Consider the following 27,319-nt stretch of genomic DNA (forward strand, 5'->3'; position numbering starts at 1 on the left):
GTGGTTTCTGGGAATTCACTCTAAATAGGAGTATTGTAGTAATAATTCATTCTCTGTCTGAATTATATTGACCAGTTTGCATGTTTTGCACAGTGAAAGACAGAACACATTTAAAACATGTTTTTTTTTTTATTAAGGGAGGTTTCTACTTAAAGTTTCTATTATCTTTCATAAAACTAGCATTTCTATATCAGTTTAGAATATATTAAGGATGTGTGTATTATCGATATTTGAAGGGGAACTTTTAGCACCTAAAATGATGTTTATTCTTTGAACTCTATGGTGCAGTTTCTCCTGCAATAGCGCCTCCATTGGTAAAATCCTGGCACACATCACTAAACCCTACTCTAATGTTTGCCCGCTTACCTGTGTTTAGAAGATCTAGCTACTTGTTCTAGCTGTACTAGTTAGGGTTAGTCTCTTAAGTCTCTACAGAAAGGCAAGTACAGCAAGACTTTAACTAGTGCCATACTGCTTTGATCATTTGAATTACATTTGTAATGGTTACAGTTTTGTCATAAATTGTAAAATGTATTAATATTCTACAAAAACAGTAATTTTCCTGTTTCTTAGACATATTATACAATAAAATTTGATTCAGACTCATAAAACCTTTTTCTCAATGAGGACATGCACTGACAGGTTGTAAAACTGCAGAAATGTAAATGAAATCATAGTTAAAGTTTCTAACAGTTGGGTGTTTTGTAATGTGTTCCTCAAATGTTACTAACATCGTACCTCTGTATCCTTTTAAAATCCTAGAGAAAAATATTTATTCATTATTGTTTCTTTATTATCCATTATTTTCCCCCTCTTAACACCAATTCAAACTCCTAATACCAATCATCCAATCATGTACTGGATCTTTATCCATCAACACGAGTGAGCTCAATATATTTACAACCACATTCTGAATTATGTAAAAGAGAATCCTAATCACTGTTTTTTTATTTTTCTCAAAATTAATCCTAAATTGTAAATATGTTGATTGAACATTTAAACTTTATTATTAAAACAGATCTTCTATCATAATGAATAGTGATTTTCTCAACATTAAACTAATTATTGCTATTTGTTGTATGTGTAAAACAAAAAGACTAATTATTCAGACATTCATTGTCGTCTCTTCACATTCATTCATGTTTTTAGCAAGTAACTTCTTGCTAGAGTGATATAAAACTACATGGTCAGTAAGTAAGCCTTAAACATCATGAGAAGCCTATACAAATTAGGGCAGCCATTCGCTAAAGCATAAAATAGATACAAATTGCGATAAGAGCGTATTGGTATTTGCTTATAGTCAGTTAATCATGTTGTAACTAAACTCACACATTGCCAAGATGGATACCAAAATACAAGACAAAAGAAAGCTTTAGAGTATTTACTAAGATAATCTTGATTTACAAAATAACATGTCGAGTGCTTTAGAAGATGTGTCAGTTTTGTTTTGACTGGGGTCATGCTATAGAATGAGTAACTCAAAATGAGTCTCAAAATGTCCCATAATGAAGTTCAAAAAATCAATTACTGAAGGATCTGCGCATGTGCCTTATTCAGGTACTGAGTAACATGTCTCAATGTGCCTCTGCCGCAGCAAGCAGTGAATTCTTCCCACAGGGCAGAAAAGGCTGTTCCTCTTCTTCAGAGAGTGAGATATGGTCAGGCTATCACAACAGCACATGTGGCTTTGCATGGAGGGACTGCTGGAGGGAGTTTGTGTTTAAGCCTCACCGTGACCTGATCTGAATGCCACACTCTGATCTTCCTTTGATGTCAGTCTGTTGAAAGTCTGGCAGAATCAGGCGTTTAGACACACATACTTAAGCATGCATACTTGCAATCTTACATGTGCTTGTTTATTTTAGAGTATTAAATGTGAAAAAAATAATAAACCCAGGCCTAGCTGAGGATCAAAGGTTGTTTGGGGTGTGTTTAAGAGCATCACTTCTGGCTGGAGAATGAAGTGACGCTTTGCATGGAAAGATTGATACCTCAGCCTCACCTCAATGTCCCATGCTACTTTTCCTTTCCTTTTTTTTTTTTTTTTCTCTAAACAACCAATTTATTTTGTTAAGAAGTGAGATGAAAGATATTTGCTATATTGTGACCTGACTGCTTATTGCTTTTCTAAAATTATTACTTCATATAAAAATATTGCATACACATTTTTTATTAAAACACAATTTTATTAAGCTAATTTACTAAGTGAAATACCTCCACTAAAATATATAGTTCCTGTGTGCTATAGACAGTGTGCAGTGCTATGATAAAAGAGTCAAAGCTGTGACTAAAATGCTTTATTTACCAACCAGGGCCAAAATTATTTATTTATTCATTTAAATTTGCCATTGATTGATTGATTGATTGCCAGTTGAGTTGCATTCTGAACATTCTTTTTAGGTTATGAAATCTTTCTGATTACCATCACTGGGATTATTATTATTATTATTATCATCACTACTTACCTGTAGCCTATGAACTCTTGACCACATTCCAAAAAGTAAAATATCTATAATGTCTAAGAACAATGTTTTAATGCTATACAAACATAATACAATTATTTTATTTTGTTTTGTTGCTTAGTGACACAATATGCATATATGAAGCAGGTGTGCATGTGGACTGAGCTTTGCGGACCGCTACTAATATACCAGCGCCATCTTGCGTCGACTTGAGGTTCTGAAGCTGTAAAAAAGGATCATATTCTGCTTCTGTTCTGCTGCTTCTCGCTGAAATTACCTTGGCGCGAATCAAGAAGAGCGTAGTTTTTCAAAATGAACGTTTTACTGCAAGACCAAAAAACTTACAATGAAATTTGTTTTATTTTGTAATGACCACCAATGTATATAATGCTAATGTCAAAATACTGATAGAAAATAAATGTATAGCTAAACTGTTAAAAAAATAAAGGTTCTGAAGTTACTCAATAAGCGTGTCTTTGTTCAACAAACAAATAAATTTAGAACCTGAGGCGTGACTGCCATTTCAAGACAGAAAATGATTCTCCGTTGAAGAGGGTTCTTCTTTGAGTTGGAAAAAACATTGAAGAACCTCTTTGTAAACAATAAACATATGATGAGTTTTCAGTTTGATTAACTGAAGCTTAATAAATGTTTAGTGCGGGTTTTTTTTTTTTCAGTCGTTCTGCAGATTTGAGTCACAGAGGGAGCTGTCCAGGTGCTGAAACGCCGCGACGCTGTCGTACATTCAATACGACATTCAGTATGACAGAATCTAGCGATCTATTACTCCTATACTATCGGTGCATTCCTTCTTACCCAAACGTGTTTAGGTAAAATAATGCTTAAGGAAATCTTATCACCTTGATGAAAAAAATGAAAACATTAAAGCACTGCATGCATCAACTAAGAATATGCGTGTGAATTCGCATGAGTTTATTGCATTAATTGAACGCTTGCTGCCACCATGTGGAGTTCTCCTACAACACCAATCTGAACAGCACTCCCATTCGTGTCCAACATCCAGGACTAAAACTTCTCAGACAAGAGCTTCTCTTTTCAAGGTTAAGAAGATCACTTGCACATAAACATAAAGGCTAACCCTTCAAAGCTCGATGAGTCTCTCGCTTATAGATTTTATTTTAATGAATAACCTGTTCAAGAACAGGTGCTAAAACCCTGACATTAGGTGCTCTACAAGCAGTGTTGTCCTTGATGTCTGAAGGTCAGAATGACCCAGACTCCTCTCCGGAGCAGCATGTAATGTGTTATGCTGTGCGTTGTTGTCGTGTGTGGCTGTTGTGTCAAACTTGGAAAGTGTTTGTTCGTGACTTGCGTTCTCATTTAAGGCACAAAGTCCTGCGGGAAGGTGCCAGAGCTGTCGTAACGCTCGTGCTGATGCTTCTGTAGAAATGAGATGTGTTTCAGAGCCAATCTGATGTTGTGAAGAGGTCCGAGGATTACTAACCGCGCGTCACGCACATGCAGTGTCGAATAAACATGCGATTTACGCTTTGAGTAGCAGCAAATAAAACATCGCCTCCGGAAAGGTCATCGTGATCCGTCAATGAGATTTCTGTTATAATACATAGATATATATTTGTGAGCTGATTTCGGAGGAGTGAGGGCGCATCTGACGTCGAAGAAATTTAATTGCGTGGAGATTTTGGATACTGTTGCATACTCTCGTTTCTTTTACAAGGTAAGCGGCTTCCTGGAGTTTTTTAAAAATGTTTTGTTGATCGTCTAAAGTAAAACTGCAATTATTAATCTAACAGGTGCTTCACAACAGTCAGGCGTTCAGTGCAGTCTGCGCTTTTGCGCTGTAGGCTGTTTATTCGGTAAAACTGTGGATTTTATGTCGTCTGAAAAAAAATTGTCTATTTAAATCTAACAATGCCAGTCTATATTGCATACTGATATAGCTTAGTATCAGGTTTCTATTAACCTTTCAACAGCCATCGGTTTCCTTCATCCATATGTCATCTGAATTGAGAAATCAATATGCACCATTTCTTAATCAATGTTAACATGTGTAGGCTATATTAATCAAGACAATATGTGATTCCTATTGGCATGATGATGAGCACCAAATCCATTTCTGTGAAAGAAACTTTTAGAGCACCGTTTCAGATATAGTTCTAGTTTTATTTTAACGCAGAGGTCTTAAAATCATTTGACATTTTGATCCAGTAGCATTTTCAGTGAGAAAAAAGCAAAATCGTCTTGGGTTTGTCATGGAATGTTTAATATATTATCGGTTTATTTGACTTTTTTGAGGAAGTAAGCCTACAATAAATAATTTTAAGGCTTGGCAACCTGTGTGCGTAGACTGGTTTCTAAAAGGTTATTTAATTATAATAATAGTTTGATTTTAAACCACATCCACTTAAATAATCCTTTATGCTGAAATGGTTCTTTGTTAAGGTTTCGTTCTCCTGCTGTTCTTTAGGGGAAAAAGAAAAAAAAAAGGTTTTGTTTCCAGAGGAGCTTGTAACCCAAAGATTATTTATTATTTTTTATTATTTGATTTTTATTTTTATTTTTTATTTTTTTGTAAAGAAAAGAGTGGCACAGATAGCTATGAGACTATCTAGTTCATTAACATATTCGACATAATTATTGTTTTAATTTATGATACGAAAAATCTGTTTCAATTAAAAAATACTAGATATGGACCTTAAATGATGCAGGTGTTGCTGTTGAACATCCCCTCTATCTCCAACGCTATCTCCCCTCCAGTCAGCTTGACTTTTTTTGTCTGCTAAAACAGGAGCAGTTTCTCTGAGAGTGACAGCGCTCTTTGGATTGAGGACTTAAACACTGGGGCTGATGGCGGCTTCCTCCTCCTCTTCCTCCCCCTCCTCTGGCGGCGATCCGGATCCCAACTCGACAAATTTACGGCCACCCTCCTCAAGTAGGTCCATCACCGATAAACCGCTATTTCACTCCGGCTATTTGCTTTGTGGCCAACGCCATTAATCTTGTCGGTGAGGCGGGAAAACGGCGCTATTCGCAACGCGTCAGGAGCAACAAATCACCGCAGCATTGAGCGCGCGGCGGACCTCCCGCGCCAGCCAGACCAATGTCGCTGTCAACATAGGTGCTGGCCTTTAAACACACATGCACACAGGCAATTAGTGAAGACAGACGAGCAGCCAACTCTGATCCGACATTATTCATTTTAATTAATTTATTTATTTATTTTTTGTCTTGCTAGATGTAGACTATTAAGTAATCTGCAACCCACTTTTGTTTAAAATGTAGGCTAGCTATTATTAAAATTAGGTTATATATAATTTTTGTAATTTAAAATTAGCTATCATTATTATTAACAATAGTTAATATTAACATTTATTATTAAGCTGTTATTATTATATTGCAGGACAGTTTTATAGCTTCAGTATTGTAGCCTACTTCTATATATTTTTGGCATCTCGGTCTAAAAGGTAAAAACGGGAACGAGTCTGTAGAATTGTGTAATTATATGAAGTGTGTAGCTATAATTGTAGGCACTCTAAATCGGTACTAATGGCCCGCTGCTCGCTTCAGTGTGTTTCTCTGTGGTGGGGGAGGCTAACAGCTCTGTTTATTAATTTCCTTATGACCGGAACAGAAACATGCTCTTCAAAAATTAGCCACGGCATATTGTGACTTTGTGTATGTCTGTTAGCTGCGGGGTAAATTTGCTCGCATTCATTCTGGGCTCTGTTTTCTTTATTTAGGCCTATTTATTTTAGATTAGCAATTGTAGATTTAATTTCTCACATTTCTATTTTTATAGCCTATTATTATTTAATTTTTTTGAATTTTCAAAAGCATAAAATCATCGCTATTTATTAAATTCCATTATTCTATTCTTGAAGTGTCCTACATGCAGTCTTTTCAAAACAAGATGTCAATAAATTCGTCATATAGGCCCAGATTTCAAAATTCATTTTATGTTTTCGTGCCACATTTATCTGCCGAGCATGGCAATTATTTACATCACAATCTAATAAAAGTAAATCAGAACTGCAGTTGAGATAGAAAATGATTTAATGCACCTGAGATGAATAGAGGAGAAGGCATTTGGGGAAGAATGGGACGGGATTGCTGGGAGAGATAATGAGCTGCTGGTAAATGGTGCTGAACTCGTAATAGCGCTGCTGAGGATTTGGGCCGCAGGGGCGGGAGCTCCAGATCCACCTCTTGTCCTGATTTGGCCTGCATTACTGCTGAATTCTGTTCAGCTGCCTGCCACATTAATTTCATATTAGGAGCATAAAGGATGGCGCATTTACCGCTTGGGTGCATTTAGAAAGAGGGCTTCAATTGTATTTTGTGGATAGGCGGGAACCATGCAATTATCGCTTTATTTGCCAGATTACTTAGAGATTTCGCCGTTTTCTCCCTGTAGACTATGACTGGAGTGGAGTCGCTCATGGATGTACGAGGAAACTTGGAATGAAGATATGCGGTAAGCTGAAAAAAATTAACTGGCTAATTATAAACAATTCTGTGAATAAGATGGAAGTGTTTCATGGTTTGCAGGCCTGAAATAGCTACTAGTTATGCCAACTATTTTGAAAAACCACCTGGTACTGTTACATAGGCTACGTCTGTAACTATCAATTGCTTTCTAACGAGCAGATGTGTCTCATAGCGCCCCCTTTTGGTGGTTTCTGCTGGTCACCTAATTGTCAGCCAACAGCACCAGCAATTACCTCTATTATGTACCGATGAATGGAGAAGACTGAAAATGCATTTCTTTTTTAAAGGACATATTTAAAGGGGTGAGTAGCCTATTGGACTTCTCTGAAAGACTGAAGATGCACTGCAGTAAATAGAGTACAGAAAGAAAAAAAAAAAAAAAAAAAAACAGAACAGCCTACAGAATTTGCTAGCCTAAATGTTGCTTTGCTTAACCACGTAATTTAAAAAGAAAATCCCTTCGGTGCGGTTATTAAAGATAATGCTTTACGATTGTTTTTGTCCGGCATATAGTTACAATCGAGTTAAGAGGTGAGCAGATAAATCTATACGTGTCCCGAGAGAATTTGGAGATCTATTAAACCACAATCCGTCAGGCCTCTGTTTTGCCGCGATAACACGAGCCCTTTACATAATGCTTACTGATAAGAGGTGATTTAAAAAGAAATGGTCTTTCATGAATCAGTCGTTCTAAATCGGTTTATGGTTGTGTTTCATTAGATACACACGAATGAGAAGATAAATAGCCTATAAATGTTCGAATATGAATAAGATTGCCTATAAAATGACAATGTGTTTTACGGAGTAAAAAAAAAAAAAAAAAAAATTTAAATGAAGTATTACTTCATTTACAATAGGTTCATTTGGCACAGGCCTACTTGAAATGTGGTGCTGCCGTGGTAGAAGAGCCATGCACCGCTTGAATGATCCCATATCAGCTGAGGAAGATGAGGATGAGGAAGCGGCAAAAGACAAAATGAAATAATCTGCAGTGGCGTTTATATGCGGATGGAAAGCGCCAGCTGCTGTCTCGATGCAGAGTTTTTTGTTTTGTTTTGTGTAGGACTTGTTATGCCGTAATTCATCTGTAGCCTAAATGCAGTGTGATGTCAATTCTGCACTCAGGTAGCCTAGTTGTTTGTTGTTGTTTTTAAACGAATGCTCCCTGAAAAGCTACAAAATTAAAGTAAAATCATTTTTATTTTTTTTATTATTAATTATTTTACATGTAGCTTTTATAAACTGCGGTATGATCCTAACATGATCAGCTCGGCATCGGATCAGCATCAGCGGCGCTGGTGTCTGCTCTGTGGTGTTGAGGGTTCATTTACAGTCCATCTAAATCACTGTTACACTGATGTCATCAGTGGTGACCTCCCCCAGATCACCTGTGCCATAAATACACATGAGCCGGACACTGCTCTGAAGAGGAGTTTAGACATTTCATCGATGTTTAAAGTAGCCTAGCCTATTTGCTGCAATGTTTGGAAATGGAGGCCGCTCATTTCAGTCTTCATCTCTGTGTAATAATACAGGATTTTTGCAGAAGAACAATAATGTTGACGACAAGAGCCGAATTGTCGGGGTTTTTAACGATCAGCAGCCCAAGAGCATTTTAACACGGGACAACGAGCGAGACCCTCGCTTCAGACGCACAGAGACAGACTTCTCCAATCTATATGCAAGAGGTGAGTGACAATCACACTCACCCTGTGTGTGTGTGTGTGTGTGTGTGTGTGCGTGAGTGCGCGTGCGTTTTTTTTTTTTGACTTTTACTAAAATAACTGTTATTTTATTTAAACGTTATAGGCTATTATAATAATGTTATTATTTAATTTATAATATAATTTGCAATGGGATTCTTTTTATTTAATATTATTTCTTCTGATATGCAGTTAATTATGTTTTAGAATGAATAAAAAGGCTCAAAAATTAAATTCCAAGCTGTTGAATAGTAAAGCAGATTGGTGTTAAAACAAATGAGTGGTCTATGTCTACATAGTTTATTTGTAAATAGTTTGCCAGTGTTCTCAAACAAAAACAAAAATTAAAAAAAATATTAAGGTGATTTACATGATTTATGACATTTATGAAACATTATTTTAAATATTCTGCTTTCTGCTCATACAAAAAACTGTTCGATTAATTATGATTTTTAAATGAAGGAACCCTCTTATGAGACAATGAAAAAAAAATTATGAAATATTATTACAATTTAAAATAACTGTTTTGTATTAGAATATATTTTAAATTCCTGTGATGGTAAAGCAGAATTTTCAGCATCATTACTCCAGTCTTCAGTGTCACATGATCCTTCAGAAATCATTCTAATATGCTGATTTGGTGCTCAAGAAATGTTTCTTATTATTATCAATGTTCAAAACAGTTTTAATTAAATTAAGTATTAATTTCTTTTCTTTTTTTTAAATTTTACCCCAAACCTTTGAATGGTAGTGTATCATCTTTGACATTGTGGGAATAATTTCATTTAAATATATTCAAATAGAAAACAGTTAGTTTAAATTGTAATAATATTTCATATTAGGGTTTTTATTGTCTTCTGAGCAAATAAATGCAACCTTGGTGAGCATAAGAGACTTCTTTCAAAAACATTAAAAAGAGAGAAAAATCTCAATTATTCCAAACCTTTCACCAGCATGTGTAAATTACATATGTTTATATGAATGAAGGAAACTGTAAGAACAAACAGTAATTTGATTTACTGATATATCTTTGTAACAACTTTGGTCACAGATCTACTTCCTGCTAAAAATGGTGAGGAGTATACAATGCAGTTCCTGTTGGAGGTGGTGGACATCCTCACTAACTATGTGCGCAAGACCTTCGACAGATCCACAAAAGTGCTGGATTTCCATCATCCGCACCAGCTGCTGGAGGGGATGGAGGGCTTCAACTTAGAGCTGTGTGATCAGCCGGAGAGTCTGGAGCAGATCCTGGTGGACTGCAGGGATACGCTCAAATACGGCATCCGCACAGGTGACCCTCACCTGCTCGTCCTGTCTTGTCCGATTTAATGAATATTTCAAAATGTTGTAACACATGCATATACAATGGTGTTAGCGTTTCATTTTCTTTCCCTCTTTCTCTTTCTCTGCAGGTCACCCAAGGTTTTTTAACCAGCTGTCTTCAGGTCTAGACATCATTGGTTTAGCTGGAGAGTGGCTGACCTCTACTGCCAACACTAACATGTGAGTTCCATCTTCCTTCATTCAGATTTGTTGTTCATTTGTTGTGCTGAGCGAGTAAATCAATTTGACCAAATAAGACAATTCAGCAATTTGCAATAAAACTTTATATTTAACCTGTATATGAAGTTTTATGGTACTTGCAAGGCAGAACTTAAAGAATATTCCTCAAAATTTCGACACAGGGCTTGTTATAAACCCCCAATGTTAAGTATTAAATATCTACTATTAATTTAGCCCAAACTGCTTAATGTATAGCCTCAATTCAAGCCTTGTCAGATCATTTTAGCTTTACATCTTCTATCATTTATAAGGACCTTAACTGAAAAAAATGTACTTGCTGTTGAACATTCAATTTATAACCATGATGTAAAAAGTGGTGACCTACAAGTATTACCTTAAAGAGCTATTTCTGCCTGATTTAACTGGTAACATACAGTTTTGCTGGTATAAATTGATGTACCAGTAGAGTCAAACCAAAATTTATTCAGACACCTTCAACATTTCTTGCATTATCACAGTTTATTCGCTATGAATGCTAATAAAATATGACAAGAACTCAGAGTTAAACTGTGTCAGAACAAATTCATCTTGTCAGATAACTTTGATAGAAAGGTATGTAATGGATTACAATCAACCAAAAATTATTCAGCTGTTAAATTTAAGTACACAATTAGATAATACCAATTTAGGTCAACCAATTACCAAGCAATGCTTAATTTTGTTCAGTCTGTGGTGTAAAAAGTTTGCATTAGCAATTAAAGAACACTTAAGCAAAACAGGGTCAGGTCAAAGTGCCTGAAAAATTTTTGGTCCCAAATTTTTTTTATCAATTTTACTGGTAATCCACTGTATGAAGAAATTTTGGGTATAATATGTCACAGTTAACTTTATTTTGCTATCCTCAATTACATAAATGAACTATAGTGTCCTGCACCCACTAGTAAAACATTTGTCAAAAATTGTCTGGTTTCTGAATAATTTTTGGTTTGACTGTTGGCTCAGTGATGTTAAATAATACCATTGAATAAAACCACTTATTTTATCCATTTTTTTTCATTGCAACAGCAATAACATCATGTTTGCATAGTTAGTCTATTTGACCATGAAATCATTTTTACAATTCAAAGACTCATGCACAGATGTCATAAAACATAGTTGTGCTGATGCAGCATTTCATTTACACGGAATCAAATAAACATAAAATTTAAAAAGAAGCAAAAACATAAATGTAAACGAAGAATAAAACATATTAGCACTATTAAATTCAGGAAAAGCAAATGAAGTGTAATGTTGCTCTGTTAACTGGAGACTGGGATAAAATGTACCATGACTGGCAGCTCAGAATAACACGCATTAGCTCTCATCAGAAAAGCTCCAGTGATATGTGACAGCCTGCGGATGGACACGGCCAGAATGAGGAGTAACAGCTCATTGGTCAAGACTAATTTACAGCTGCACACGAGACACAGTGCCAGCTGAGACTCTGACACGATCCACACCTCCACCCACATCTCCCCAGCCATCCATTCATCTGTCCATCTAACCATCCACCGATTCATCTGTTCATCCTAAAGGCAGACTGGTATCTGTGAGTAATATTTGACATCTAGTGTTCAAAAATGGCAAAAACAAAAGTGGTTTTATAAGATCAAAATATACAATTATAGGGAATTGCTTTGCAGTTGCTAAAGTGTTCTGGGTGTTTTCAGTGTGTTGCTATGCAGTTGCGGTTGCTTACAGGCCCACTCAAAAAAGCCCATCCCAAAGTCTCTACAGTGTTCTGATCTCTAGATATTCCATTTACGTCCAAGTGAGTTCTTCATTTAATTGTATGGCAGGTGAAAATGGATTAGTTTGCTTATAATATTAGTATCACATCTCTTCACAAAATTTGAGGTATTATATTATATTTAAGTATTATTTTTTATATTTAATGTTTGTTCAGATTATGAATCATGAGAAATGGTAATAGTGATGCTTGTCTTAGTAAACACTGCTATGCTTTTATTGTCAGAACAGTATTTTTTTTTTTTTAAATGTATTTAATTTTATTGTTTTTTTTTTGTTTTTTTTAAAGAAATTGTTTTTAAAGAAATTACTAAAAAAAATCTGCATGTGTGTTTTTTGTTGAGTATTATATTTGACACATTTGGCTTTTATGGTTAGTATGATATTGGAGAATATGCAGCTCATATTTGAGGAGGAAAGGCTAAACAAAACATATGCAATTTGCTGCAGTTGCTGATATTTATATGGCCAAAAAGTAAACTGACAGCTTGTAATATAAATCAGTGAGATCTTTAGAACAGTATAACAGATTACTTACACAAAATGCATATAAATATCAGTTGTCACTCTATATCTCCCAAAAATATGTCTTAGTAAGATGATATTTAAATGCTTAGTTTTATGATCAAAGCACACAATACAATGCAGTGCAATGATGATTGAGAGTTCTTAATTAAATGTTCTTAAAACTGATGTTTTTGATACTCACATTTTAACATGATTTTTCTGAAAATTATGTATGGATAATCAATTAAACCTAAGTTGATTCAGTCCAGTAAATGCTCTTGAAATATTACTAAATATATAAATGTTATTCTTATGTTTTTTACATTTTTACAATTATACAAAAAGACATTTTATTTGCTAGAAATACATTTTCAATCAGAGGTATGTTTTCCAGCAAAGTTTTGATCATGTGTGTATCATTTATTAAACTTAAAGTTATAAGGAATACTAAAACTAACCATGCCAGTCCTTTTAAAAACTATATGGCTGCATGGTCTGCTCTAATGACTCACTGATGTCAGATTATAAAACTAAAAGGAAGTTTAAAGTATTTTTATGGGTCCGTTGGGATCTTCTTCATTTATATAAGGACAACAGCAGTGAGTCCCCTGGTCCTGTTTGACCTCTGAGGGTCAGAGATTTTATGATGTCTTTCACAGTCCGTGCCCAAATTCTCCTTTGATCAATAAAAGATTTACGCCACGTCCTCAGATTTACTTCCCTCATTCCCAAATGACTGCACCTTTGGATTTTAGGGTCTGTATTGTGTGACACTGCTGCTTAATGCCTATAATGGCCAACAGTCAGTTTTATGACAGAACTGATGGTGTCATAAAAGCAGCAAATTAACACTCTTAGAAAATGACATCAAATCTGATCAAGAACTCTTGTAAAATGTCTTGTTCTCCTCATGAAGTATTTTAGAGTGATCATATGCAGAAGTTTGAATGTAAGGAATTATATACCAGGGATAGTCCGACTTTTTGTTTCAGTAAATATTTGTCTGTCCTTAAAATTTTGTCTGAAACGATATTGAAAATTTTCATCATAATTGTCCAGACAAAAAACTTTTTCATTTATTTGAGCAAAATGTAAAGTTAAAAAAATAATTATGAAGCGAAATACAACTCAAAAAATGACAGAAATCAAGAAAGGTATTAAAACTGGTGTAATTCATTTTATATAATTATTTAAATAAATAAATAACATTCAAAACTGCTTTTAAAACTAGCTTCTTGTCTGAATGTACTGTGTAGGACTGTGGTTTTATTGTATTTACCCAACAGCTATTACAAAAATGTAATTTGGAAGACAGAATGCACAAAAAATAAAATAAAATAAAAAATTTGAGTTTTGAACTGGATGTTTGAAAGTAAAATATAACACTACTGCTAGGGAAATCACAACTATAATTGGACTTTTGACTAGAAAACCTCTGACAACTAGCCCCGGTCTCCTTTGCAGTACATGATTTCACCTTCTCATGTTTGCACATGTTCACGCTGTCTCTAAATTATATGTCAGTACTGTTTATATTGATTAGACAGAACTGCATGAGCACTTGACATTTGCATGTACTAATAAGCTGCTCATCATTACTAATCACCGTGGATGATTATTGACTGGCGCTAATAGGTTGAAGATGCCTCCAGTGGGGTTCCTCCCATCACAATGATTCAGTGATGGATTGAACAGACTGACATGAATACAGATAGTTAGTGAATTACCTCCTGCTGTCAGGACACTCATTAATGTGGGACAAGTAGGAATGAGGTGTGTGTGTGTTTACAGGTTCACATATGAGATTGCACCGGTGTTTGTACTGATGGAACAGCTCACCCTGAAGAAAATGCGAGAGATCATTGGCTGGCCAAATGGAGAGGGCGATGGCATTTTCTCACCAGGTGTGGCCATGTAAACAACAGAATAATAAACAATTGGAACAATGGTTAATATAAAACATCAATGGCTAATGTTCTCCTCTCAAGAACTGGTGGGTGAACAGATTCACAAACAAAAAATTATTCTGTGGCTCTTTCTTGATGTTCCCATTTTTTATGATGTAGTAATACAAATTGTTCCAATGTTTTAATTTTTCATTAATTTTAATTCAATTTTTACAATGAATACTGCAAGGGGAAAAAATCCTTACAGTGTTTTAGATAGGAAAAGGAAGAAACTTTATGAGAAGGCAAGGGTGGATAGGGGAGTCCATCTTCATCTGGCTGCCATGTTAATACATTTTTGCTGACAATTATAAATACATGCATGCACAAATATTAATTTGGCCCACTATAATCCAGCAACAGAATATTTTAGATTATTTTGTTGTTATTCACTTAATTTAAGGCAAATGTGAAAGTTTCTGTCTGTTTTCGAGATAATTACTTCACAATATTAAGACTGAAAGCCTGATATATGAAAATAATAGTCAGAAAAATATATTTTTACTGAAACAGTATTTTGAACTAAACAAAAAATAAAATAAAATAAAGAAATTAAAAAAAAGTTTGCATATGTTTTTTTTTTTTTTTTATGTTGAGCATTATACTAGATACATCAGGCTTTTGTGTCTCCTACAGTAGGAAAATATGGAGCTCACACTCGGGGAGAAAAAGGCCCAAACTGAGCACAAATATGCAATTTGGTGCAGTTGCTGATATTTATTTGGCCATTTATGTAAACAAGAAGGTGTGTAGTAGATTGTGTACAACAGCAAACTTTTGATTATGTTGATAAAGGCCTTAGAAATATGTGCATCAGATATGATATAGTAAGCTTTATAGGGTAACTTACAGACCTATTTGATGTGGTAACGTGTGTTCTTGCAGGAGGAGCAATCTCAAACATGTACAGCGTGATGGTGGCAAGGTATAAACACTACCCTGAGGTTAAAATCAAAGGCATGGCAGCTGCTCCCAGACTGGTGCTGTTCACCTCTGAACATGTAGGTCATTTACTCACTCTCTGTCTTCACTCTCCTTCGGTATGCTATTAGATGCTGAACCTGAAAGTATTCCAAATATTTTTTTAAGTTATCACTCACTCAGTGTGCATTGTTACTATTAACTGTTTCTGAAGTCAACCCGTAGAATAGAAATGGGACAAAATATGAAAATTCTGTCATCATTTACTCCTCCGTATGTTTTTCTTTCTTCCTGAAACTCATAAGAAAATGTTTTGCTGAATATCTTGGTGTTTCTTTCTCATGCAATGAATGCAGTGAACTCCAAAACTGACAAAACAAGCACCATAATTGTGCATTATATTGTAAGACTTCTGAAACCATATGCTAGCTTTTTGTGAGACCAATTCACTGTAAACCTTTTCCTTTTGCTGCATCTCTCACATCTGATTTGCATGCATTAAGATGTGTCGCACTGGACATCAATGACATCAAACAATCTTGGTTCCATGACAGATCAGTGATGTCAAACCTGGTGTGATGTGTCTTGATGCACCATATTTGAATGTATGCAAATGCAAATGAGATGTGAGAGTTATGCTGGCTGGTGCTTCTTTATGGGTCTTGTGTGTAAGTTTTGAATGTAATTATAAATGTACAAACCCCACCACTTGCCAGTCCATTACAATGTTGTTCCCAGAGTCACTACTCTATAAAGAAGGCGAGTGCAGTGCTGGGTTTCGGCACAGAGAATCTGATCTTGCTGAAGACGGATGAGAGGTAAGTGGAGGCTCTCTGTGTCTGTGCTGTGTGTTTGTGGACTGTCTCATCAATGAAAGTCTGTAACATTTGCATGTTTTTGTTAGAGGTAGAGTGATTCCGGCTGATCTGGAGGCCAAAGTCATTGATGCCAAACAGAAGGTGAGTCTCCAGTGCACAAGTATAAACTCTTCTACTCTAACCAAAAGACTTCAACATTATATGAGACTATTGTGTTTCAATTGCATGTTTGTGTAAAGTTGTAATCCAGTCTTGAAATTTCTGTCTCAACCATGCAAACCTTCAAACACAGTCTTTTAGACAGTCATTAATGCATAATCATGTTTGTCTGTTTTAATCTTTTTTTAAATTTTTTTTATAAATTTTACATCTCCAATAACACACGGTTTTGTAAGAAAGAATTAATAGTGCTTGAGCAAAATACAAACTGCACATTCCTGCCTTCACACCTTTAATTCTTTGCACTGCAGACTTTGATTGTAAGCACACTGGACTTCTAAAGCTAAAGCTGTATCGAAACGGCAAAATTTCTTTAATATCACTATTAAAAAACATAGTGCAGTTGATCAAACATGAATGACATATCTGAAAGACATCAGAACATAGTATCTCAGTACTGGCCCATTAAGACGCAGAACAGGACATGGGTTTCATTTAAATAAATTGGGTTCCTTTAAGCCCATATTTGTTTCAGAAGCATTTCATGAGTTTAGTTTGAAAGATTTAGTTTTGTTGTGTCTCTGCTGTCCAGGGGTTTGTGCCAATGTTTGTGAATGCTACAGCTGGATCTACAGTGTATGGAGCCTTTGATCCAATCAATGAGATCGCTGACATCTGTGAGAAATACAACATTTGGCTTCACGTGGATGTACGGTTGTGTTTATTTCATTATTCACTTTAACAGACTGATTATGGTGAAACACTGTCAATAAGCTGAATTTAAACCGATTGAGAGAATATGTGTTTTCAGGGAGCATGGGGTGGAGGTTTGCTGATGTCTAGAAAACACAGACACAAGCTGAATGGCGTAGAGAGGTATGGTACAGTAAATAAATTACACTCCAGGGGCAAAGGGTTGGTCTGAAAAGAAGAGAGACATATTATAAAACTTATCAGCTTGCTTCATGAGTAGTATTTGGGTGACATAACATTCACATAGTAGTTGTAATTTGATAAAAAGGAGCTATGTGTGCATTGGATGATCTATTTTTTTGTTCAAAAACGTCTCCGGTTACTATCGTAATCTTGGTTCCATGAGAGACGGGAACGAGACATGGTGTAAACGCCTTGGGGACTCCCTTCCTTCCTAGCCTAACTGAAATTTTATTGCACAGCGCCAGTGAAGTTGCAACTCTCACTGGCCAATGCCAGCCAAGATGGCTTATAGGGGCGGGGCCCCGCCGCTATATAATGTGCTGTTTTGGTAGCATAAACTCAGAATCTTCCGACTGAATCAACAGCACAGCAGACCTGAGCAGCGAACACGGCGGCCTAAGCCATGTCTCGTTCCCGTCTCTCAGGAAACGGAGGTTACGATAGTAACCGGAGATGTTCCCTATCGAGAGCGGTCTCTCGACATGGCGTAAATGCCTTGGGGACTGAATAGAACAATGCTGTGGAAGCAGCGAAGTAAAAAGAAAAAAGGGCTCAGCCTCGGCGGAGCTCACACGAACAGTTCTTAGCAAACACAAAAAATAATCCCCAACCAATCATATACGACCCCGCGACATGTCTCGAGATGATTGGGTGTAGGTTCCCGCTTAGGGATCCAATCAGGTTACTCAGAATCCATGTCCGATGGCAAGCCTCTTAGTGAGAGAGCAATGTAGTGCCGTGCCTCACAAAGGCTAAAGCATTATAGTCAAAGCAAAGCATACATATACAAGCATGTAATGTAACAGTGTGACCAACATGTGAACAGCCAGGCCGGGCACAATAATTATAATATAAGTGTGTATAACAATAGACAGACGTAGAGAGCGGCCGCATCCGGGGTGCCACAGTCTTAACATGACGAAGGCTCCGCCCCTGATCCTCTATACGACCTAGTCGAAACCACCATCACAGTCAAACGGTTAGTGATTGCAGGTAGAACCATGGGCCGTATTCACCAACAAGACCTGTCAGGCTAATGACCACACATCCAAATTGAAAAAACTGGCGAAGATATTATGCGAAGTCCATCCAGCAGCCATACAAATATCTTTGATCGAACTGCCCTTAGTCCATGCCCATGAAAAGGCAACCGCCCTCGTTGAATGGGCTTTGACACCAATAGGACATTCCATTCCCCGGCTCGAATAAGCCAAGGCAATAGCTTCAACCACCCAATGTGATAGCCTTTGCTTGGAGACAGGCTGCCCCTTAGTGCTGCCTCGAAAGCATACAAATAGCTGCTCGGATTGCCGAAACTGAGCCGTGCGGTCGATGTAAACTTGCAAAGCCCGCACCGGGCACAACCCCTGATTAGGAGCGACATCCGACGAAGCCGCCGACTCTGGAGTGAAAGCAGAAAGCGCCACCACTTGCGCTCTGAACGGTGTCACGTAGCCCAATCTCGGCTTGAGTGTGACGTTACAATCACCCAGTCCAAACTGCATGCAATCCGCATTCACCGAGAGTGCTTGCAAATCCCCCATGCGCTTGACCGAAGCAAGGGCGAGCAGCAGTGCGGTTTTAGCGACAACTCCCTCAAGCCGACAGTCTGAAGTGGCTCAAAGGGCAGGAGGGCTAACGCCTCCAGCACCAGAGCCAAATCCCAGGATGGAACTGTAGGAGGGCGAGAGGGTCTCAGTCTTCTCGCACCTCTCAAAAATCTGATAACTAGATTGTGTTTTCCCACTGAACGCCCATCGATAGCGGCATGAAACGCTGATATAGCTGCATTATAAACCTTAAGCGTGGAGGGTATACTGCCGTCGTCCATTCGTTGTTGCAAAAAATCCAGAATGTCAGACACGGGGCAGTTTTCTGGGTCTCGACCATTTCTCAAACACTGCCCATACAGGAGCACAGACGTCTCGTAGAAGGGGCTCGCGCCTCTGTAATCGTGTCTATCATGCGGCAAGACAACGAGCCCTGGTTTACCGGTTCCCACACACCATCCACACGTGAAGTTTCCACCATTCGAGATTGGGGTGCCATTGGGGTGACAGTAGATCTTGCCTCAGTGGGATCGGCCACGAGGGAGCCGTTAGTATTTCCAGCAGATCGGGAAACCAAGGTCTGTTCAGTATGGAGCAATTAATAATACTGACGCTTTCTCCTCTCTGATTTTGTGCAGCACTTGTAACAAAATCTTCAGCGGGGGGAACGCATACAGACGGGCATTCGGCCACGGCATCGTGAGTGCATCCCCGCCTAGGGGAGAGCGTGACCGAGAGAAGAACAGAGGGCAATGAGTGTTCTCCTCCGTCGCGAACAAATCCACCTCCGCTTTTCCAAACCGTTCCCATATCATCCTCACTGTCCTGGGGTTCAGTCTCCATTCTCTGTAAGGAATCCCGTCCCTTGATAGCATATCCGCGCCACTGTTCAGGCAGCCCGGAGCATGCGCTGCTCGAATGGAGAGCAGATGGTGATCGGCCCACAGCAAAAGGCATGCTGCCTGTCTGTAAAGGGCTCCCGAGTGTACTCCACCCTGGCGGTTTATGTACGATACCACCGACATGTTGTCCATGCGAATCAACACGTGATGTCCCAGGACATGCGTGATGAAACTCCGAAGAGCTAAGAATACCGCTCTCAGCTTGAGGCGATTTATGTGCCACATTCTCTCCGACGCCGTCCAGTAGTCCGAGGCCGGTACGCCGTCGCAATGAGCTCCCCAGCCCGTAGTCAACGCGTCCGTCGTGACCACTTTCCGCCACGTGACCAAACCCATCTGGGCGCCGCGCTGGTACAGGTCAGGGTTCTGCCATGGTTTCAGCGCGTTCAAGCACCTGCAAGTGACCACAACGCGGGCACGGCTCGATTTCCACGCCCTCCTTGGCACCGGTGCTTTCAGCCATATATGGAGGGGGAGCATATACAGCAGCCCGAGGTGACATACTGTTGCGCCCGCCGCCATCCGACCTAAGAGCCTCTGATATTCCTTCAGTGCCACGGGACGGTCCAATCTGAATGCATTCAGAGCGGACATGAAATCTCGTATGCGCTCCTGACTCAGACACATCGAGATCGAGTCCAGCTGCACCCCCAGATACATCATTGACTGGCTGGGGCGTAACACGCTTTTTTGTTTGTTCACACAGAGACCTAGGCTCTCTAGATGAAGTAATAGAGCGTGTTTGTGACTGTTGAGCACATACTCCGAATGGGCCAACACCAGCCAATCGTCCAAATAATTTAATATGCGTATCCCGCTCGCTCTCAGAGGGGAAAGCGCCGCATCCACACAATCTGCGCGAGTATCTGCTTTAGCGTTGTCATCTTGAAAGCGCGTTTGTATAATGCACGGTTGATGGGTCTCAGGTCTAGGATTGGACGGAGACCACCATCTTTCTTTGGAACGACAAAGTACTGGCTGTAAAACCCGCTCTCTCTATCACTCGGTGGGACCACTTCTATCGCGCGTTTCGTGAGGATATTGATGATTTCTTGCCTCAGCACCGGCTCGTTGTGTGCCGTAACTGTCGACATGACCACCCCTTTGAACCGGGGTGGTCTGCGCCGAAACTGAAGCGTGTATCCGTTCTCTATTACGCTCAATAGAACGTCACCAATCCGAAATGCCCGGAATGCAAAAAGACACAGAGGGCGGAGTGCCTCGCTGTCTGTGTTCTGAGCAACGCTGCTGCAACCCGAGGTTGTGTTCAGAAAGCTTGCGGGGTGCGTGGAAGCGCTGTATGTTAGGGAGGGTCCCGCCTCGCCGATTAACGGGGAGCGTGAGCCTACTGCTGAATGTGTGGCTGACACGGACGTGCGTGTGTGCGAAGTGTCGAGAGCGAGCCGCGGCTGCGGGGGTCCAACACCTGCCACAAGGGCGTGAACATCGCCAGATACACGGGGAAGCTGCCAGTCCGGCTCTATTAACCGTTTCATGGCCGAGCGTGAAGCCGCTATTGCTAGAGGAGGAGAAAAAGGGTATTTTTGTGAAGGTGTCACAGACTTTATTGCATTCTGAACATACACAACACAAACATTCTCGTAGCCCGCCGCTTGGCGCTCTGCTCCTCTGTATCTCCCCATCAGGAACGAGGCTTCTGCTCTGACGGAGGAGCTCCCCTGTCGGGACGGCTGCCCTTCTTGAAGCTGTAACGGCCCTTTTCTCTTGGTGCCCTCTGCCACAGAGTTTTAGCACGAACAGCAGGCTCTGGGTTTGGCGCCGATGAAGCAGAAGCAGAGGGGGGCCGCTTCGACGGCTTCTTCCGCGAAGCACACCGGAGAGCAGGGGGGTGAATCGCGCCTTTCTGAGAAGTCGTCCACGTGAGGCTGTTGTCCCACCAGCGGCTCATTAGCGGCGGTGGGACGTTGCCAAAGGGAAATCACCGAGGGCGACGCTTCTCCGGGCCCTAAGCACCCGCACTGAGAACTCCTCTCAGTGCGGGCAGCCCGACCCGTTGAGTACTGCCTCCGCATGAGCGAGACCCAGGCACAGGACACAGAACTCGTGAGTGTCCGGGGCCTCGATGGGTCCTGAACACAGCGTGCAAATGTTGGACATGCTGGAACGCCGAGAGGGAACTCCGTCTTCTTGCGTCTTCTCCACAGCTGTCTTCAGCAGGATGTGTGAAAGAGGAAGATTCTGAGTTTATGCCGCCAAAACAGCGCATTATATAGTAGCGGGGCCCCGCCCCTATTAGCCGTCTTGGCTGGCATTGGCCAGTGACAGTTGCAACTTCACTGGCGTTGTGCAATAAGATTTCAGGTAGGTTAGGAAGGAAGGGAGTCCCCAAGGCATTTACGCCATGTCGAGAGACCGCTCTCGAGAGGAAACATTTAGTTCATACAGCTGACTACAAATTTTATCTTCACACTGCTGACACACAACATAAAACTAAAATACAATGATTTTAATGAAACTTCAAATTTCAAATGTTATAATGGTTGCTATGCACCTGCTAAGCACATACTATACTATGTTCTTATCTCTATAACCAACTACACGTGTGAACAGCATGTTCTGATCAGTGTTGTTTCTGCAGAGCAAACTCTGTCACATGGAACCCACACAAGATGATGGGCGTTCCACTACAGTGCTCCGCCATTCTGGTGCGAGAGAAGGTAAGAGAGAAAAGGAGAAATGGGGGTTTCAAAATAAATGAGTTTGATTAGCAATAGAACGTAAAATTCAGTGATAGAATGCAAAGAAAGCTGGGTGAGAACAAGAGGACAAGAGAGGCAGAGAGACAAAGAATCAAAAGAGAGATAGCTGCTAGCTGACATGTTGTTATGATAATCTCCGCTCAGGTGTTCCTGTTCTCTCACTTTGTGTGTGTGTGTGTGTGTGTGTTTTCAGGGTCTTCTTCAGGGCTGTAACTCCATGTGTGCAGGATATCTCTTTCAGCCGGATAAACAGTATGATGTCACCTATGACACAGGGGACAAGGCCATACAGTGTGGCCGCCATGTAGATATCTTCAAATTCTGGCTCATGTGGAAGTCCAAGGTGTGTGTGCACATCCATGAGATCACAACCTCAATGCTTGATAATGTGTTACTCATGAATTAATCAATAAATCATCAATTAATTAATGGATAATGGATTCATTGATGACTGGTTGAACAGGTGGATGGATGAACAAATAGATGGATGATGGATAGTTGAAGAGTTGAATGGATTATGGGTAAATGGGTGGAAGATGAACGGTTGTATGTATGAAGGGGTGGATAGATGGATGGATGGATGGATGGATGGATGAACTGTTGGAATTACTGATGGATGGATGGATGGATGAGTGATGGATGCATGAATGGAAGGGAGAATGTATGGATGGATGGATGAATAGATGGACGGAAAGCTGGATGGATGATTGGTTTAATTGATGACTGGTTGAATAGATGGATGAATGAACAATTAGATGGATGATGGATGGATAAAGATGTATGGATAAATAGTTGAATGGATGATAGATAAATGGGTGGAAGATGAATGGTTGTATGTATGAAGGGGTGGATGAATGGATTAACAGTTGGAATTAATGATGGACGGAGGGATGGATGGTGGGATGGATGGATGAAAAGTTGGTTGGATAATGAATTAATTGATGATGACTGCTTGAATAGATGTATGGGTGAACAATTAGATGGATGATTGAATAGATGAATGCATGATGGATAAATGGGTGGATGATGAGGAATGGAGGACTCTCTTCTTCCCTTCCCTCTGTTCTCTTGTCTCCTGTCTATTGTGTTCTTTCTATTGTAACACTTTACAATAAAGTTCCATTTCTGGTTAACCACATTTGTTAACATGAACTGACATTGAGAAGTACTTAATGCAAATTTTAATCTTATGGGTGGATGAATGGATGGATAGCGAGATGGATGGGTGGATGAACAGTTGTATGGATGAATGGTGGATATATGTTTACTGATTTGTAACATAGAATCAATGTCAATCCAGCTCAAAGATGTTTGTGTAGAATATCAGTTGTGATGCTTTGGATCTGTCTTTAACAGGGCACTATAGGCTTTGAGAAGCACATTGACAGATGTCTGGAGCTGTCTGAGTATCTCTACCACAAGATAAAGAACCGAGAAGGATATGAGATGGTGTTTCAAGGGGAGGTGAGTGAAAACAGTCACAATAGAATTTATCACTGTTCTTCACATACTAGTACTATTCAGAGTCAAGGTTTCTTTCATAACTTTTTAAGGCTCTCTTCTGTCTGTTTCTTAGCCCCAACACACCAATGTGTGTTTCTGGTACATTCCTCCAAGCCTGCGGCTTTTGCCAGATGGAGAGGAGAAAAGACAACGACTTCATAAGGTGAGAAGATACTCACACTCACTCCTTCTCAGTCTACATAAGTTGCTCTTATGTAACTGATCAAATACACACGTGTATATGCCACCAATTTTATGCCACTCATTTTATTTAGCCAGTTACCTTAAGCTTCTGTCCTGTGAATTATATCTAGGTTGCCCCCAAGATCAAGGCAATGATGATGGAGTGTGGAACAACAATGGTGGGCTACCAGCCTCAAGGCGATAAGGTCAACTTCTTCAGAATGGTTGTTTCTAATTCGGCTGTAACCAGGTCTGACATTGACTTCCTGATCGATGAGATAGAAAGACTGGGACAGGATTTATAGAGTGCACAGGGCTGGAAATTCAGTAGATGTTAGTAAATTCTGTAGAAATATAGGAAATGGAGAAGACATTTTGAAGTATTGTATCAGCTGGACATTCCAGAGTATTAGACCAATGAGGTACTCTAGAATAATGAACCTCTCGGATTTCTAGAATGTTCCACTAGGAAACTGGACATTCCAGAATGCAGAGGTGGTGAGCTCTTAAAGCTATAATTTCATAATGAAGGATCAGATTTCCTCCTATGACATTATATGTCCTCTCCTCTTCCCTTCCCCCTGTTCTCGTGTCTCCTGTCTATTGTGTTCTTTCTATTGTAACGCTTTACAATAAGGTTCCATTTCTGGTTAACTACATTTGTTAACATGAACTGACATTGAGAAATACTTAATGCATATTTTAATCTTACTTTGTTATTTTTAATATTTACTAATACATCTAAAATTATTTAATGGACCTGACCTAACTTGAATTAGCAATAAACAGTTGTATTATTATGAACTAATGTTAACAAAGGTTAATGAATACTGTTATATTATAACAGTATATTATATGTTATATTAATAAATACTACAAATACATGTATTTTGCTCATTGATCATTAATGTCAAATACTTGATCCGGATTGGCTGAAGAATGTTTTAGAGTGTGCAGTTTATTTCATTGAAACGCACAGCTAAAATGGTTCCAAGCAGGTCTTGACGGTATTTCATGTCCATATCACTTTGCCAAATGATTTCAAAAGTCCTTACAGCCAACAACAGCAAAATTACAAAATCACACAACAACACTGACCAAACAAATAAATATATTAAACAGTAAGATAAAAATGACAAACTATTTACATGTTTCTCCCACGCTGAAAACTGAAAAGGTGCATGACATATCTCAGTAGTGAGATGGTAGCATTGCTGTTCTTGAAGCAGTTAAACTTACAGTTCTTACATCACCACCTTGGGTGTGCATTATTTTCTAATAATTCAACTGTCCATTTTCAGTTATTCAATATTCAATGCATTGACTCATGTTAAATAATGAAACCTTGTTGTAGAGTGTTACCCTTTATTTTAACAGGAAATATCATACTGTACAGCACAACTGTACATTTAAGAAATGTTCATGGTTCAGTTCAAGTTAAGCTCTATGACAGTGTCTGTGATAAAAACAATTTGTCCCTTTCTAGAAACAAAAATTGTGCTTACAGTATTGCTCTCTCAGTGGAAATTTAACAGGCAAGGCATTGGAGTAGCAATACCTCACTGTATTAAAGTCACAATTACGATAGAGAAACCTGCAGGTCAAATATCATAAGATAAGCACTTTATCAAAAAAAGTAAGAGACTGACTTTTTTTGTTTTTCCCCACAGACATCCACTGTAAATGCATTAATTTAAACACAATATTTTTGTACAGACTGAAGGACATAGAGCATAACTTTTCAACTGTGAACATTTCCTTTAAAATCCAGAACTGGTTTGAATTCTCAATAAAAAAGTTTAAGAATATACTGTAATATACCACCATCTAAGAGCCATCTGTGTGATTGCACAAATGCATAACTTCTTAGCTGTTATGTCATGAAGATTAACTGAAGTGTGTACCATTTTAACAAGTACTGTATTGACACGCTGTGTTTTTAGAATTTATGACTCTTTGTGTAAATTGTGATTGTTTGTGAAAAACGTATATCACATAGTTTTACAGTAAGAAATGTTTGAATAGTGGTAAAGATATTATTCCTCTATTTGTATTTTAATTTGTATTTTGAGAGACAGTATTTACCTATATTGTTTAAACCAGTGCATAAGAGATTTTAATTAATTTATTAACCAAAGACATAGAACAAAGATGAAATTTCATTGTCAGTCTACATACTTGTAAAACTCTGCTACATTATATGGCCAGAAGTATGTGAACATCTCATTCTAATTAATGGATTTTGCTATTCCAGTAACTCCAGTAAAGACAAATTTCAATGCCACACCATAATGCCCATCTAGAGAAGCAGTGGTGCCCAAAACAGGGTCCATATATGGTTTACTAAGTCTGATGGGGAAGACTTTGACAGTCCTGCACAAAGCCCAGACATGAACCCCACTAAAAACAACTTTTCCAGACACCCTCATCCAACATCAGTGCCTTTGGCCATATAGTGTATAGTGTATCTAACTTAGTTTAAGAAATGAATGTCTATCTTAAGATATCAATATAACAGAGCATTTTCTAACCATAGTGCAATGAATGCTGTACCTGAGATTTAGTCAATAGTATTCATGAATTAATATAAAAAAGAACTTTAAAAAGGAAAGAAAAAAATCTAAAATAAAGTCTCTTAACTTTTGTTAAGAGAAAAGCACAGCGACGTCGCAGCGATGATCCTCCAGAAAGGGAAATGTATTTTATTAGCAGCTATATAGTATTAGTAATTGAGTTTAATTTCTTCAATATAGACCAAACACAATTTCACATTCCTAAATCAACAAACTATGCTAATATTTTGTGTACGCTTTGCTTCAGTCTGCACAGTAGATGTAAAGCTAATGATCTCTAGCTTGAAGTGCCTGAGTGTTTGCTAACTAAAAAATGATGTGCATTTTAACTGGCTTGCAGTATGTGCAATATTACTGTTCCACTGTTACCAGTAGAAATAAACACTCAGCTTGAAAAATCTTGGTTTATTTTGTGTGTATTCATAAAAGAAAGGAATGATGGTTGTCATATATCACTGAACAGTGTGCTAGACCAAGAGTTGCCAAATAGACTGAGAACAGAGCACTGCTTAGAAATGATTTGCTCCTCTTCTATCTATATAAAAGGAACAGTTCACCCAAAAATGACAATTTTCTAAAAAAAAAAAAAAAAAAGACACCCTGAGACCATCCAAGATGTAGAGTTTGTTTTTTTCATGGGAACAAATTTGGAGAAATGTAGCATTACATCAC

General features: G+C 38.6%; 1 protein-coding gene across 5 annotated transcripts; it reads left to right on the top strand.

Moving 5' to 3' along the window:
* Positions 1-3,790: 3,790 nt before the first annotated feature.
* gad1a (glutamate decarboxylase 1a) lies at positions 3,791-27,004 on the top strand. 5 transcript variants are annotated; one of them, XM_058787968.1, is made up of 17 exons: positions 3,791-4,161; positions 5,233-5,376; positions 6,859-6,918; positions 8,468-8,620; positions 9,687-9,929; positions 10,051-10,141; positions 14,228-14,340; positions 15,268-15,383; positions 16,042-16,121; positions 16,208-16,262; positions 16,873-16,989; positions 17,092-17,156; positions 22,268-22,346; positions 22,582-22,731; positions 23,745-23,852; positions 23,965-24,054; positions 24,206-27,004. In XM_058787968.1, the coding sequence occupies exons 2-17, from the start codon at positions 5,292-5,294 to the stop codon at positions 24,377-24,379; spliced, it is 1,779 nt and encodes a 592-aa protein (XP_058643951.1). In that variant the 5' UTR covers positions 3,791-4,161; positions 5,233-5,291; the 3' UTR covers positions 24,380-27,004. The 5 variants fall into 5 exon arrangements, with proteins under 5 accessions (XP_058643951.1, XP_058643952.1, XP_058643955.1 ...); XM_058787969.1 differs by lacking the exons at positions 3,791-4,161; positions 5,233-5,376; positions 6,859-6,918 and adding an exon at positions 7,042-7,234; XM_058787970.1 differs by lacking the exons at positions 3,791-4,161; positions 5,233-5,376; positions 6,859-6,918; ... (1 more) ...; positions 9,687-9,929; positions 10,051-10,141 and adding an exon at positions 11,602-11,729.
* Positions 27,005-27,319: the final 315 nt, after the last annotated feature.

The sequence above is a fragment of the Onychostoma macrolepis genome, chromosome 09 (assembly GCF_012432095.1).
Source record: "Onychostoma macrolepis isolate SWU-2019 chromosome 09, ASM1243209v1, whole genome shotgun sequence".
Lineage (NCBI taxonomy): Eukaryota > Metazoa > Chordata > Actinopteri > Cypriniformes > Cyprinidae > Onychostoma > Onychostoma macrolepis.

What these genes read in the sequence shown, in the direction of transcription:
- gad1a (XM_058787968.1), top strand. Translation starts at nt 5,292, where the DNA reads ATGGCGGCTTCCTCCTCCTCTTCCTCCCCCTCCTCTGGCGGCGATCCG. An exon ending in ACTTGGAATGAAGATATGCG is followed by an intron (nt 6,919 to 8,467) that starts GTAAGCTGAAAA and finishes GTAATAATACAG; the next exon opens with GATTTTTGCAGAAGAACAAT. An exon ending in AAAGACAACGACTTCATAAG is followed by an intron (nt 24,055 to 24,205) that starts GTGAGAAGATAC and finishes AATTATATCTAG; the next exon opens with GTTGCCCCCAAGATCAAGGC.